Source organism: Acartia tonsa, chromosome 13 (genome assembly GCF_053477335.1).
Source record: "Acartia tonsa isolate MP-2025a chromosome 13, ASM5347733v1, whole genome shotgun sequence".
Lineage (NCBI taxonomy): Eukaryota > Metazoa > Arthropoda > Copepoda > Calanoida > Acartiidae > Acartia > Acartia tonsa.
In genome coordinates, this window is record NC_137272.1 from 38,927,614 (window position 1) to 38,944,057 (window position 16,444).

Below are 16,444 nucleotides of genomic sequence, written 5' to 3' on the forward strand. Positions count from 1 at the left end.
TCAGCCAGTCAAAGCCAGTGACAGTTACCGTATGTGTTGAATGTGAATAAAATTCTACATGTGACTATAGTTGTAATCAGTGTTAACAAAAGTGAAAATGGCACCTAAAAAGACTAGGTATGAATTATTGTCGGGCAGATTGCCTATGGCAGTTGAAGTGATAACCGAAGAGTTAGACAGAGTGATGCAGGTAGTGCAGCGGTCTTCAACAGCTGGATGTGTTAATCCAAGATGATATTAACCTAAAGGATTTTTATAGTGACGTTATCATGGCACAAAAGAACTATAGCGAGTTAAAACTTACATTAAGTGCCATAGATGAGCTAAGAGCGATAAACAATGAGGTCTTAGTTCTTGGTGATGATCTTGCAGCTCACAAAAACAGTTTGCAACAACGTTGTATGCAAATAGTGAAAGTTATTAAAGGTGATTATATACCTTTACCAACTAAAATTATTAGTGATATGATTAAACTGATGGAGACGCTGGCAAAGGCTAAGCAAGAGCCTGTTACGCCAGTCTCGGGTGCCTCGGTAGATCCTATGCTGCCGTCATTTGGCGCCCAATCGTTTGCTGCCAGTCCGATGTTTTCGTCTCATGGGTACATGCCACGCCTAGACAAAAAACTCCTTCCCAGCTTTGATGGGCAAGAATCTTCTTATGCGCAATTTAAGGAGAATTTCCAGAAGCTTACTACTGGATATGAGCCCAGCTACCTGCAGATGGTGTTAAGTTGTGAACGAGTTATGAAGGATAAACCGTTGAGGCTGCAGTTGCAACAGATTGCCACGCATGCAGCGCAATGGACATATTTGGACCAATTGTTCAAATCCAGAACCAGACAGATGTTGTGTATATTCAACAGCTGGGACAAGAAAGGTAAATTGTCCGAGAGCGGCCAGATTGTTAGCGCTCTTGCCGAGTTCTCAGGTGCCATCAACCAGCTCGAGCAGATGACCAAGGCTGATGGTAAGGATGCAGTTTCTACAAGCCAATGGCTCACAGTTTTATTGTTGGAGATGTTATCTAAGAAACTGCCAAAAGAGTTTCAGGATAAGCTCGACCTTGCACTCGGGAGCATGGACGTGCCTAAGCTGCTGGATATACTAGAACAGCAGCGTGGCGCATTATTGATGCGTAGCAGCCACGGCTTGGACACGCCGTCCAAGAGGAAAGGTAATCCTGCCGCAGCTGCGGCCGCCGTAGGTAAACCTGGTACACCTAGCAAGTTCAAGAAGAAGCAGTCCTGTCCGTCAGACGGCTGCAGTGGAGATCATTTTTTGTTTAAATGTTCGAAGTTTACAACCATGTCTGTTCCAGAACGGAAAGATTTTGTGATGAAAATCGGCGGGTGCCTTTTATGTCTTAATAAAGGGCACCGCGCCTCAGAGTGTCCGCGTGCTGAGAAGCTTGGAGGCTGCAGGATCAACAATTGTGGACAGAAACACAACTCCCTCCTCCATGAGTCCGTCGCCCAGGTTTCAGCTGTGTATGAAGCGCCGTTTTTGGGTGAGAATAATTACATGTTGATGCTCCAGAAGTTGGACGCCCTGGATGTCTACAAGAGGAAGGTGCCTGTGTCTGGGATGTGGGACACAGGTGCCAACCTCACCATGGTTACGCAGTCTATTGCCAAGAAGTTGCAGTTGCCCTCTACTGGACGTGTAGCTACCATTTCAATGGCTGATGGCAAAGTTCAGTCATGCACAACAGTTAAACTCTGCCTGGTTGACCGTAACAAGAACAAGCATGTTATGGAAGCAGCTGTTGTGCACACAATTGGACATACAGATGGGCTGCGCAGCATGGACCCAGTCGCCTGTTTGATATGAGGCCACAAGATTTTTCATTGGTCAATGGACCACTTGATATTCTCCTCGGGCATGTCACGCCCACGACGTTCCCAGCGGCGGATAAACTCATCGGCGAGTCAAGATTATACCGCAGCATTTTTGGTACAGGTTTCCTTGTTGTTTCAGCCGATGGAAAGCCTGTTAGCAAGCCAGTTGTTTGTAAAGTTACTAAGTTGGAAGTTGCAGCTATGGACTTCCTATCGTCGGAGGCGTTAGGCGTGCAGCCGCCGCGGCTGTGCAGTGGATGCACGGGCTGCAGGCATTGCCTGGCACTTGCGTCAGGCAAGTCAGCCGTTGATCAGCGAAAACAGGATCTGATAAAAGAAGGTTTAACATTGGATCTTGTGAAGAAAGAGTGGACGGCAGCTTATCCATATCGGCTGCCAACACATACGCTGCCGAACAATTCGCGGCAGGCGTATAATATCGCGCTTCGTGATCGCCGGCGCATGATAAAAAACGGCGAATATGACGTGTTCGTGAAGGTGTTCAAGGAGGCGGTGTCCCGTGGGGTGTACGTCAAAGCCACGCCACAAGACTTAGCATTTGAAGGGCCAGTCTATTTTAATTCATTAGTGACGGCCTTCAAGGATAGTATTTCTACCCCCTTGAGAATCTGCGCAAATTCTAGCTTGACCTGCAATGGTACAAGTTTAAACCATATTATGATGGACGGCCCACCACCTACCTACACTTTGTTTCACAATCTTATTCGGTTCAGAAGTTACAAGTGTGCCTGTGTGTGTGATGTCTGTAAATTTTACAATTCTTTGGCGGCCACATATGAAGATTCGCAGCTGAAGAGAGTGTGGTTTGCAGAGGATGAACATGCCAACCCCGAAGTTTACTTGACCAAAAAAGTTAACTTCGGGGAGAAATTGGCAGGCGATTTCGCCGTCACAGCCCTGAGATTGACAGCACAGATTTTTGGAGGGCGCAGCCGCCAAGATGTTCATGATGTTTATGGATCTGAATACGTCAAGGGAGCAGAGGTAGTTGCGAAGCAGGACCTGTGGAGAAGTGAGCAACAACCTACCGGTTCCAAATTTGTACTGCATCAGGATGCTCCAGCTATCAAGCTGGAGCAGTGTACCTACATTGATGACCATACTGGCGGTCATAATAGCAAGCCAGAAGCCGTCAAAATGGTCGAAGAGTTGAAGGAAATGATTGAACCTGGCAACTTCAGCTTTAAATCAGTTATTTATTCTGGAGATGATGTTGATCCTGTTAAGGTACTGGGCATACAATGGGCCCCCAGAGAAGATGTTCTTACTTTACCTGCTCGGGTGAATCATGGCGCCAAGATAAAGGGCCGAAAATTGCTGGAGGACCTTGATCTGTTAGATTTATGGAGAGCCATGCCAGATTGTGTAACGAAGAGAGAGATTTGGCGGGTCGTACAGCAATTATATGACCCTCTTGGCCTTATGTGCCCACTACTCCTGAAGTCCAAGCTTATACTTCGGGAGGTTTGCATTAGTGGCGTATCATGGGATGAGCATGTGCCTGCCAAGCTGAGAGATGATTTTGTTGACAGTTTGGCCGACAGGGCTAAGCTTGGAGAAGTGCCATTTCAACGTTCTTTAGTTCCTGATGAGCCACTGGGGCTCCCAACCATCATTGGGTTTTCTGATGCTTCAAGTTCAGCCTACGCAGCCATCATCTACCTACGTTGGCCAACGGCCAGAGGCTTCGAAGTGATTTTATGCAGTGGCAAGAGTCGTGTGGCTCCTGTTAAGATTGAGTCCATTCCAAGACTTGAGTTGTTGTCATGTCTATTAATGGCGAGATTGGCGGACGCAATTGTCCGAGCCCTGCCCTTTGCAGTAGCAGGCAAGATGTTTTTTAGCGACAGCACTTGCGCTATATCGCAAATAGTGTCTGAATCAGTGATGTTAAACATATTTAACAGTCATCGTGTGAGTGAGATCCAACAGCTGACCAGCCCAGAGGATTGGCGCTGGCTTCCTACAGATCAGAACATTGCAGATCTTGCCACCAGAGGTGCCTGTACCATTCAAGATGTTTCACCAGGATCCAGGTATCAGGATGGGCCTGAATGGCTGCGCCTGGAGCAGGACCAGTGGCCTGTAAAGACGGCGGGTGAAGTAAATCACCCCATACCAGAGGCTGAGATGAATCAGCGCATGGTCCGATTGAAGTGTATGGCCGTCCAGGTAGTTGATACTGATTTCTGGAGAACTTTAGCACGACGTACCTACAGGCAGGCACGTAAAACTATGCAGGCGGTGATCAGAGCTGCCAACTGTTTTAAGTTGTTGCTTGTTAAGAAACGAGTTCCGGCCAGGCAAGAGCCGATGAATGATTCGGTTCCAGCCGGACAAGAGCCGACGGGAGTTTCGGTTCCGGCTGGACAAGAGCCGATCAGTGTTGCGGTTCCAGCTGGACAAGAGCCGACGGGAGTTTCGGTTCCAGCTGGACAAGAGCCGCTAGTTGATTCCAAGTTTTATAGCAATCACACTTTTTCAATTACCTACCTAGATGTGGTGTGTGATTTATTCCTGGCATCATACAACCAGGAGAAGGAGATGGTTATGGAGGCTGAAGGTAAATATGATAGTCTTCAACCTTATTATCACGAGACTGAGGTGTACTGGCCTATCGTTGGTAATAATGGCTATTATCCTGTTCGTAAATTCAGAGTCCTCAAGATGCGTTCCCGTGGAGATGAGGCCTTGGAGGCAGCAGCCGAGGGGAAGAGAAAGCTGTTCAAGGATTCCCCTGGCCTTATTTTGATTGATCGTCACAATAACTTGGCCAGACTGTTCCTACAGCAGGCCCACGATGAACTTGGCCATGCCGGTCATAGAAAGACTTTGGTACAGAGTCGCAGGTATGCTTGGATATCACGTGGCCGCCAGGAAGCTATGAAGGTTGTCAAGTCATGTTCCAGTTGTTGTCTAGAGTATGCACGTCGTTCAGCCCCAACTATGGCAGACGTCCTGCCAGACAGGTTAGAATCTTCAGTTCCATTCTTCCATGTTCACCTTGACCTTGCTGGCCCGATGGAAGTTACAAGGCCTGGAGTCCGCACCAGGAAGAATCCAGCCAAGTACAAGGTTTGGTTGCTAATTGTTTGTTGTCGTTTTACACAAGCAGTGTTCATTGATGTTCTGCTGGATTACAGTACTGAGGCTGTCATTATTGGCCTCAGAAAGCTTCAAGCATTCTACAACATGCCCAGAGTCGTGACTACTGATCGCGGCACCAATTTTCTTGGCTCGAAAAGAATACTTGATGAAGTTATGAAGAAATCTGATGTGAGTTTTGAGTGGCACCTTGTACCGACTGGCGCTCATTCGTATGTAGGAAGTGTTGAGCGCCAGGTCGCCATGGTCAAGCGTGTCCTCAATAAGAAGTTGTGTGGAGCTGTTGTCAATCACAACGAGTTGTTGCTGCTGACTGCTGAAACTGCTAGAGTTTTAAACTCTAAACCCTTGAGCTATGCTACACAAGGGAATGATGTTAATACATGGAGAATCATTTCTCCTGCTGATTTGTTGGGTGGCAGAGCTAACGACGGGATTTGCTCGTTCGAGACCGGTTCCAGAGATCGAATTACACGCCGTTTAAGCCATCTGGAGGAGCTGACTAGACAGTTCCATGAAGTCTACAAGCAGCAGCTGCTGCCTGAGCTATTGCGCACGGTAAAGTGGAGGCGCAATCAAGTTCCGCTAAGCGTTGGAGATGTCGTTCTTGTTGACGGGTGCACCAACTTGGTTAAGAAGTATCGCCTAGGCAGAGTTCAAGACGTACGAGGCGGTGGCCGTACAGTTGTAGCCCGTTTCAAATTGTCCGATGATGTTGAAGCCACGGATAACGAGATTTCTTCAAGACGATTGTTGAAAGTAAACCTACCCCAAGATGATTCCCAAGACGATTAAGTATTTTTATTAGTATCGTTCTTATCGCGTATTTTTTAAACTTTCAACAATTGCATATTTTTAAATTTATAATTGACGCAAATTTCCTTACAAATTCGTTTAAAATTATAAATGAGCTCAAAATTTTATTTCCAATGCATAAAACTAAAGTTTTCTATTCGAATACATAAGTTTTCTTTACGGATTTATTTGATCGGGACCTGGGATTTTTCGCGTAAAAAATCTTAGGTACGTATTTTTTTTAATTTTGGATGCGAAGCATTATTGTCGTTTCTTGTTTAACAGACGTGAAATATGATATATACAGATAAGAATAGAAATGAAACACATTTGATCATTTTAAAAAAATATCTTTTTATATTACAAGCATTATAAATAATTTAATATTAACTATATATTAAGATTATTATATTTTAATTTCGTTCTGAAGATTACCTAAAAACAAAAAAGCAGTAATTTTATGAACATAGCAGATGCACTTAGATTTGTTTTGAAGAATTTAGCCTAATAAGACCGCTATAAAAAGCGTACGAGCTCTGTTTCCTCGGCTGCACTCTTTACATAACGGCAAAACTAAAGCTTAAGAAATATTTGATGATTTCAAAAAGATTCTTTTGTAGTTTCTTTGATTCCTTCTTTATTTGAAGATTTTAACTTTGGAACATTTTTCATTCTATCTTTTTCAGAAATGTTCGTGAATTGAGCCCCGCGCCAGGAATCCTGTTCACGGTTACACAAAAAAGAAACAAAACATAACCATAAACAGGACTCGTCGCACGTGGCATTATTATAATTGTAGTGCGTCGGTTTGATCTGCAAGCTTTCGAGGTTCAGGTTGAACTGAGGCCCCAATTGCTCTTAATTTTAAAAGACTGTATAAATAAGTACACAGAAAAGCTTATTATCTATTCAGCCAAAGAGAAATTGCCAAATAAACACTTTTTGAGACTTTTCTTTTACTTTGAGCTTAATTTAAAATTCGCATATGCAAAAATGCAATTTTACTTTCATTTTGATGTTTTATTGATGAATTAATACAGTTCTTTTATATGTTCTTAGATATAAGGATATTTTATTTTGATGATATGTTTATATTAAGGATAATTTTACTTTATTTGATTATTCTGTTTATCTAGATTTAAGGATTGTTTCTTATCTATCTTTTACATAAAGATTTGATCGAAGAAAGATTTACGTATGCATTTTCACTTTTCTTTAGCAAAAAATATTTGTTTGAAAAGAAGTTTTTTAAGTAATTATTCTTCTTTTATTAAAAAGTTTGAATGAATTATTTGATGATTAATGCAGATTATGTTTAGCATTAAGTTTATTTTAATATTAAGAATATTATTATTATCATTATTATTGATTAGGCACCTAATTAAAGTTTGGGTACTTATTTAAATTATTATTATGTATTGCATTACATGGTCTAACAATTTCAAATAACCATTTGTTTATTTCGAAAAATTGTGAGGCAATGAGAATAAGTGTTATGAGTGAGTAGTGAATGTGTAAGCTTTCAATGAAGAATGTTTTATTTCCTATTCCTTTATTCCTACATTTTTGTGGAATTGTGTCATTTGTGTTAGTGCGAGTATTCGTGAATATTACTACTAGCAGATTTGAGGCCAAAGGGCCAAAATTTAAAACTCTTGTAATTTATGTGGTTTTGAATTGTGACTTTTGTGGACATTGTCTGCACACAAAGTTGAAAATTTGAATAGTGTGGTGTTCGATTCCCCACTTTCAGGCGGGTGTGTATTGGAAGTATAATAGTGTGATGCGTTTGTGAACTCGAACCTTTATCCTTTTGTTTTCCTTATCATTAATGTCAGTTTGGAAAGCGGTGAGATTCAAATGTTCATAATTGGACGCGGCATTCAAAACAATGCTTGCGCATGGACCATAAACAAAGCGAGCGTAGCCATCTTTAATCTTTCTTTCAAAATGTGCGGATTATCTGCGTGATAAAAAACCATGTATAGTCAGAATTGTGGTGTTGTCCGTACTGAAAAATACCTTTGAGTGCTTCCCGGCTTTACAGGAACAAAAACTTCGGTAAGAATTCTTTCTTTAAGCATTTTTAATGGAATGGAGTGAATTTTAAAAGATGGCAAATTAATCTTTCATTTTTACTTAAATCAGACCAAGTAATTAATTTATTTTTGTATCAGAATATTTAATTCGTAGTCTATAATGATTTTGTTTGTGAATTTCAAACTCGTATTTATTTTTGATTAATTTTAAGCAAAAAGTAAACCCTAGCATTTTATATATCTTAAAATATAATTTCGAAGTCACGCAACCTCTCATAATGAATATTTACTTTATTAAAAAAAGACGATTGTTCCTAATAAGAAAAGATTTATTCTCTTTTACAAGATTTATTTTATCATGTGTTTAACATTTTAATATTTGATTATTAATTTTGTTATTTTCTATTTCAGCATGACCGTTTTCATACAATAAATTGTATTAGTAACTATGCTGGTTTTGTCTCTTGTGGGAAGTAGCAGGTTTCGTACGTCTGTACGTAAAGATCTGGTAAACGGCCAGCCAAATGCCGTTGTACCGAAACAATTATATATTTTTTCTTTTGGTAAGGGTGATCTATTTTCTCTCAGAGGTGGTGTCAAAACCAGTTCTAATCCAGATGAATCAGATTATACTAATATCTCTTTACCTTATCTATCATTTGAATTTGTTCTTTTAATTTCTCATCCTCATAATCAAACCTAGTGTAGAAAAAGCAAATGCAGTATATTCATGGACTAAAATCATATAAGGGTTTCGAATTAAGCTCTATTAAACCATTAATTTTAAATAAAAAAAAAGAATAAGTAATAAATAAACAAAACAAGGATGACAACATCCATAAAAGCAAAGCTCTGAAACAATAGGACAAACGAACATTAACACTTGTAGAGTGTCAGAACTGAATAATCAGAATAAAATGTATGAAATTAAAACACATTGAAAGTAAATTTGTTAAAAAACTGCTTAAATACAGGATAATGTTTAATTACATTTTTAGGACTTGATTATAGAGATTCTTCGCTTATAGTATTTTACTTTGTTGTCCTTAGAAATCAGTATTTTTTGCCTTAATTGGAAATTGAAAAAAGTTACCTTTCTGTCCCTTTATGTAATATACTTAAAGATTTACCTTGTTGAGTTAACTAGACCCCATATAATGTTTAAACATGGCAGATCGAAAAATGCATCCATTTCAACCAAGCTTCCCTAAAAATATGAAAGAGTGATCAATTGAAATAAATCCAATAATCGTTTGATTTTGTTACACTTGTCCTCGGATAGGAAAATAAAATAGGTTGAATTTCAGTTTTGTCCACAGGCCTATGCAATCAATAAATGGATTTATTGGCTTTTTAGAAAAAACTTTTAAACATGATTTGTTTAAGATAATAATTATATCCATCCAACAAAGTGATTAATGTACTTTTGCCTTTTATAGCATTCGATGGTATTTTTTCAGTGATCTTCTTTTACAAATTGAACTTAACAAAACATTTACTAGGTAGTAAATCGACAACAAAATCAGTTACAATTTTTATTTTTTTTACATAAAAACCGAGCTTATTTTTTATTGCACTTTAGTTAACAAAAAAAACTAGTTTATTCACAAAAAAAAAGTTTTTAACCCCACTGTTGGAAGGCACGCTTTTCCTCAACAGTTTAGCGGATTTAAAACCAACACGCATCAAGCGGCCAATGGATCCTATAAATATACACATTTGCTGAATCAAAACTGGTTTTACCTAAATTGTATCTGCTCCTTCTTCGTGTCTATAGTATTTCAAAGATTTTTAATAAAAATATGTGATTATTTGACTTTAAAATAACCTTTAATCCCTTTAATCAAAAATCATCTTATAGTTTAAAGCTTGTAAATATAATTTTGTCATATTTGTTGAGGCTTTAAAACAATATTTTTATAGACATTTCAACACTGCATATTTAGGATGTATAACAGTGGTTATTTTATGCATTATTAGTTATATAAAAAGCACTAATCCTAATTGATTAGATACTTAGTCGTTTATTACACAAAAGTCTATCTTTTCTGTTCTAAACCATTTTAAATTTTATATGGATAAAATTTTGATAAAATGAAACAGTAAGTAGGTTAATATATGACACGAAAGGTTCATTTAAAAACATTACTTTAAAAGACATACTTGAATACACTTCATTTACAATTTTATTACTTAATAGTTACTAGGTAAAGTAAATGTTTTTTGATTTTAATTGCATTAAAGTTGACAAAAATTTGATAATGATCATCTGATATGTTTTGTATGTAAACAGTATGTATTTTATCTGTAGCTTAAGATTTCGATAGCTGATTTAGTTCTACACTCTAGGAAAGCTTCACGTACATAGGACCCAGGATGGGTTCAGGCTATTTGATTTTTAGATTTAAGTCTCTGAATGATTTTATGCCTTACCCCTTAGAAAACAGACCAACTAGATGCTAGGGGCACAATCGCTAGGGTTATATAATATATATAGTATATTTTAATTTAACATCAAATTAATGTCTGGTGTTTTAAAGATTATTTAGCAATTGAAAACAATTTTTATTTAATTTTGTATCTTATTTAAGACATGGCAAAACCTTTTTCAAATGTGATCATAATCTACATAGGTCAAAGATTTTGGTCGTTGTGGATCTATAATTATAATTTAAAAAAAACATGACTTTTTCTCATGCTTGATTTTAATAGTAAAGCTTTTCTTTATTAAGGGTTGGTCTGTCTGTCCATAACGGATAGCTCTTATCATTAATTTAGGCCTTTTATAATTGTCCTATTGATTTCATACTTGGCATGGTTATTCCTTTAGTAGTAAGGTACGATTTAGAAAGCATAGCAATTCTACAAAAAGTTTTAAACCTTTTTGTAATAAGTACTACAACAAGGTACAGCGTTATAAACGAGGCACATCTATAATAAAGTCCTAAAAATGTAGGAATGTCCTTATACAGTATGTTGTATTTCGCAACAAATTTACTTAATAGTAAAACTATTTAATGTATAATGAACTATTCAGTTTTTAACTAATTAGACTATACTTATTAATAACTTTCCTTTGATATAATCAATTAAATGCCTAATTTCTTCAACAATCTATTGTTTATGTGTTTAATAACTTATACTATTGTGTCTTTCATACAAAATTTGAGTGTTAAATTGCTTATTGTTTCTATATAAACAAGGATGAAAACATCCATAAAACCAATCTATGAAACCGTAGGACAAACGAACATTATTAATTGTAAAGTTTCAGAACTAAATAATCAGAATATAAATTTATTAAAGTCTAAACAAAACTATGAGTAAATTTTTTAAAAACTGTTTAAATACAAGTTAATGTTTAAGGACATAATTACATTTTTAGGACTTGATAAAGAGATGCATCGCTTATAACATTGTACTTTGTTGTCCTAGGAATCAGTATCCCAAAATTCAGTTCAATCGGATAATTTACCACATAAAAATATGTTGTTTTAAAATTTTTAAAAATCAACAGTTTAAATTTGGCGTTCGGAAATTCTGGTAACGATTTAAGAGTAGCTACACTTTCTAAGTCGTACCTAAATACTACAGGAATAACCTTGCAAAGTTTAAAATCGATAGGAAAATTCTAAATTAACGGAAAAAAGCTAACCGTTCCACTAAAAAAGCTAACAATTCCACCTTCAAATCTAACTTTTACTGACGGACAGACGGACGGACCGACCCAAATTATAGAAAAGCTTCGCTTTTAATAACAGTAGATATGTTGTAAATAAATTCTGTCAGTATTTTTAAAAGCGAAGCTTTTCTATAATTAGGGTCAATCCGTCCGTACGTCCTTCACAAACGGATAGCTTTTTTCGTTAGTTTAGGCATGTTAGAGATGTCATTTCGATTTCAAACTTTGCATTGTGATTCCTTTAGTAATTAGGTACGATTTAGAAAGCATAGCAACTCTATAATCATTACAAGAATGTCCGTACATCCATTTTACATTTTACTTTACTTTACAACAAATTTTTATGTGATCTAATCATCCGATTTATCTGATTTTTGGATTCCTGGGACAACAAAGTATAATGTTATAAGCAACTCTATAATCAAGTCATAAAAATGTAAGTATGTCCATAAACATTATCCTGAATCAAGCAGTTTTCAACAAATTTACTTACAATTTTGCTTCGACTCTTATACATTTATATTCTGATTATTCAATTCTGACACTATATAAGTGTTAATGTCCGTTTGTCCTACCGTTTCAGTGCTTCGATTTTATGGATGTTGTCATAATTGTTTAGTTAAATAATATGTTGATTTTTCATTACTGTTTTTACTTTCTTAGTTTAAGATTTCAAGGTAATTTGAAGAAAAAAAGCATTTTTTAAAACCAGAAGGTACCGCCGTCGACAATTTCATGAGTTATAATTAATCTACAAAAAAAAGTTTTTAAAACTACTACTGCTTTCATGTGTTAGAGGTAATATACATTTTACATCAAAGGCTATTTTAAAGTCAAATTATCACACATTTTTAGTCAAATTCTTAAAAATTCCATAATCCGGAAGAAGGAGCAGATACAATTTAGCTAAAACCAGTTTTGATTTTGCAAATATGTCTATTTATAGAATCCATTGACCGCTTGTTGCGTGTTGGTCTTAAATCCGTTAAACTGTTGAGGAAAAGTGTGAAGGTGCTTAAGATTTATTTCTCTCGTACGTGCATTCACCCCTTTTATAATAATTCCAGAAAGGCTTCGAAGCCGAATAATAGCTACTGGATTGGAATCGGTTCTCATACATACTGAAAAAATCATGTATATATTCGTATTATTAATCTTATACATTTTAATATCCGCGGAAAGATGTCTATAACGATGCGATAAATAGCTTTATAGTATAATATAATATTATTTTACCTTAGTATTAATAAGATTGTTCATGTATTGAAGCATATTTTTAGTTTCTTCCAACATTTTATCTTCCAATGACGACTTTCCAACTCCTAACTAAAACATGGAATAGTTATTTCTCGCATCGTATTATAAACAGCTTTCCGCGGATATAGAATGTACAATTATAAGATTAGCCGGTGCCTTCGGCTAAAATAACTGGTTTTAATCTTATAATTGTACATTTTTATATTCGTAGAAAACTGGATATAATACGATGCTAGGCATAGTTTTTTCGTGTGGATGAGAACCGGTTCCTATCCACTGGATTCGAATGAATACGAGAAAAAGATATAACTCATAGAGCAGATGTTCAGTTGTCATAAAAAAGATTAAAGAACTCAAGAAAAATCACGAAACCTTTAAAAAAAGATTTTATTTCTTTTGAAGTTTGACTGATAAACAAACGGACAAAACAATGTAAAGAATAGATGCCCTTAGGGCATAGGAATTTTAATTACAAATCTCTATCTTCTATATCAGCAGAGAAAATCACAATTCCCTCAAATCGTTACGGACTGACTGAAAGACATAAAAATTATAAAGTAGCTTTGCTAATAAAATTAAACAAGGATGACAACATTAATACGTTGCAAAGCATAGGAATAAAAATTATTTATAACAGAATAGACTAAAGTTTTCTCAAAAAAGTTAGATATTATTGAGATTTTTTTTATCGAAAATTTTAAGATCCCATTATTATTTCTTCAACAAACAGGGCTAATTTTTTAAAGTGAGGGGTTGATTCTATTTATGTGTTACCTGTCTCAATGTTTTAACTCCAAATTTTCTTTGCTCCCTCCAGAGTTCGCCATCAGGAAAGATTATGCCAAGCGGACGGTCAAACGAATAGATCTCATCAAATGTCTAAATGCAATAAAAAATAGATAATGATCCAGCCGAAAAAAGAAATTAAAATCCGATGATAAACAAAAAAAATATGTAAAACCTGCAGGGCCTATCCAGACTGCAGGGCTACCCAGTTTCCAAAATAACCTAACCTTGCCTGACCTAAAGTAATAAACAAACAAAAAACTAATCTCCCTTATTTTTAAATTACTTCAAATAATGCAAGGGAGTTGATTTTACTCCTACCTTTGATGGAAGATGTGAAACTGAGTTCTCCGACATTGAAAATTCTTGAATCTCCTGGAAAAAAATAATATTTGAGTAGCTTTTTAGAAATCAAATGGACGTGGGCAAGTGTTGTCCGCTTTTTTGGAGGATCAGATAAATTTCTGTTAAAATAAGGATGACAATAACCATAAAAGTGAAGCTCTGAAATGGTAGGACAAACTCTTAATAATTACTCTTGTAGTGTTAGAACTGAGTAAGCAAATTATTTATGTAGGAAAAAATTGTATATGATTTTGCTGCAAATCTGTTAAATACAGGGTACTGTTTCCATTTTTAGGACTTGATTATAGAGATGCTTGGCTTATAATATTGTAATGTGATGTCCTAGGAATTAGTATTCCAAAAATTAGATATATAGGATAATTATATCACATAAAAAGTTAAAGTCAAAAAGGTTAAATCAACCTGATTGAAATGAACGTACGGATATTCTAATATTGAGTCACACAAATGACTGATTGTCAAGATACCTTAAATCCTGATAAAATAATCCATTGCTGTAAACCTAATCCAACCTAAAATATCAAAACTAGTCAAAATTCAAAACGATTAAATTAACTAAAAATGAGGATGTGCATAAAAACTATTTGGGCAGGGGGGGGGGGGGGTTACTTGAGAACCATCAGAGGGTGTGCTAATTTCGGATTTAAGCTTCTGTAGGACAAAAGTTACAATGAAGAATATTGGTGATCCCCGCTCTCAACATTCGCCGCCGTTTTCCGCAACTGTCAATTTTTTTTTTCATTTCTCGCCAAATTAGGCGATTTGAAATCATGTGAGACCATGTTTTTTTTTCTTCAAAAATGTTTTTTTGCACAACCCCTTTGTCATTCGAATTTCGTCAAATCTGAAAAGTACTTTTAAAATATCCAAAAGCTTTCTAGAATAATGCTTTAAATTAGGGATGACAAAATCCATAAGTAGTGAAGACTTAAGAAAGAACAGCCAGACAGATGGAAGGAAAAAAGGACGAACAGACATTTCGAACTGTAGAGTAGCTTCGCTACTAAAAATATATAACACCTTCATAACATTTCCATATTTAACAGATAACTTGTACATTGCTCTGTAGGGGTATGATAACATTCTAATGAAATAAATAGCAGTCAAACTATTTGGATTATTGTAAGCTTTTTATAGAAAACTATAATTTTCTCAGCTGCTATTATAAATAGACAGTTGATCTTTTTTATCAAGTTTTCTCAAACTGTAATTAGCTTATAAGAATAATACTACTATACTATTTATTTTGTCTGTCTATAATGTTAATTGACAAATGATTTGTAATTTTCTTGGCATGGTATCAAAATTGACTTCGAAAATTTTCGTGCATGGGATTCTCCTGATTAATGAGCCTCTATATTATATTACACTGTCCGTCTGTTTGTCCAACTTATATGTGATCGCTATTAATAAATGATTTCTTCTTTGACAATTAATAAAAAAAAATGCCACATTTAAAGGGCACAGCATAAACTAAACCAAAAACAAGCAGCTAAAAACAGTAAAAATAACTAGTTTACTTACACTTTGCTCGCCTGTCTTAAAATACCTGAAAGATTAAGACAGACAAGCTCAAATTAAAAAGTAGCTCCACTACTGGCAAGATAAAATAGATACACAATTTACAAAATTAAAAAAGGAGCGTAGCATTTCACTGACTGCTATTATATTCCTTGGTTCATATAACATGATGAAAGGTGCTGAGCCCGCCAGAGGTAGGAACCACGGTCCAGGAATTTTACCTGAATTATGTCAGAAATAGTTAACAAGAGCAAAACAGGGTGCGCCCCTAGCATACAGAGGATCAGTATTTGATGTAGGACACACTGTGCGCGAACCTTACCAATCTACACACTTCCAATCTCCGTGTGCATCTGAATCCTAACTTATAAGGATCAAGTCTACAAAATTACATTCACAGGATGTATTTTAAGGGGGAGGGAGGGGTAAGGAATAGTTATTTCTCGTATTGTATTATAAACGGCTTTCCGCGGATATAGAATGTACAATTATAAGATTAAAACTAGTTTTTTTAGCCCCGGGGTGCCGGAGGCACCGGCTAAAAAAAACTGGTTTTAATCTTATGATTGTACATTTCTATATTCGTAGAAAACTGGATATAATACGATGCTAGACATTGTTTTTTCGTATGGATGAGAACCGGTTCCTATCCACCGGATTCGAATGAGTACGAGAAATGTCTTTATCACATGTCAAGACTTTAATCTAGAAATAAAATCTTAAAAGTTTCGAGATCTAAACAGAGAAATAATAAAACTTATTCTTTACAAAACTACTGGCTATTTGATTCTTTGCTTTGCAGTGCAGTGGTTGGAATTAAATGGCCTAAAACCGAAAAAGTTAAATAAGATCTTTGGCGTTCTACTTTTTATCTCCCATAGTCCCTACAAAAAGATCAGGTATTCTAGATAGCTAAGACTTAACTTTGAACCTTTATTTTATTTTTACACCTTTGACAGTAAAAGACGATATTTTGGAGATCTTAGCAGAGTGACAAACAAACATCCCACTACTTCAGAAAACATATGTTTA

At 36.0% G+C, this 16,444-nt stretch overlaps 1 protein-coding gene across 1 annotated transcript in view; it reads right to left on the bottom strand.

The window, feature by feature from the left end:
• LOC145303737 (methyl farnesoate epoxidase-like) overlaps positions 1 to 16,444 on the bottom strand; it is a 29,951-nt gene that overhangs the window by 13,431 nt on the left and 76 nt on the right. The window contains exons 2-9 of the mRNA XM_080145340.1: positions 15,564 to 15,633; positions 14,912 to 14,975; positions 14,359 to 14,403; positions 13,847 to 13,900; positions 13,514 to 13,618; positions 12,719 to 12,808; positions 8,931 to 9,007; positions 8,448 to 8,499 (exon numbers count right to left, since the gene is read on the bottom strand). Of these exons, the coding sequence (XP_080001466.1) occupies positions 8,448 to 8,499; positions 8,931 to 9,007; positions 12,719 to 12,808; positions 13,514 to 13,618; positions 13,847 to 13,900; positions 14,359 to 14,403; positions 14,912 to 14,975; positions 15,564 to 15,633 (557 nt within the window). The remainder of the gene's footprint in view (positions 1 to 8,447; positions 8,500 to 8,930; positions 9,008 to 12,718; positions 12,809 to 13,513; positions 13,619 to 13,846; positions 13,901 to 14,358; positions 14,404 to 14,911; positions 14,976 to 15,563; positions 15,634 to 16,444) is intronic.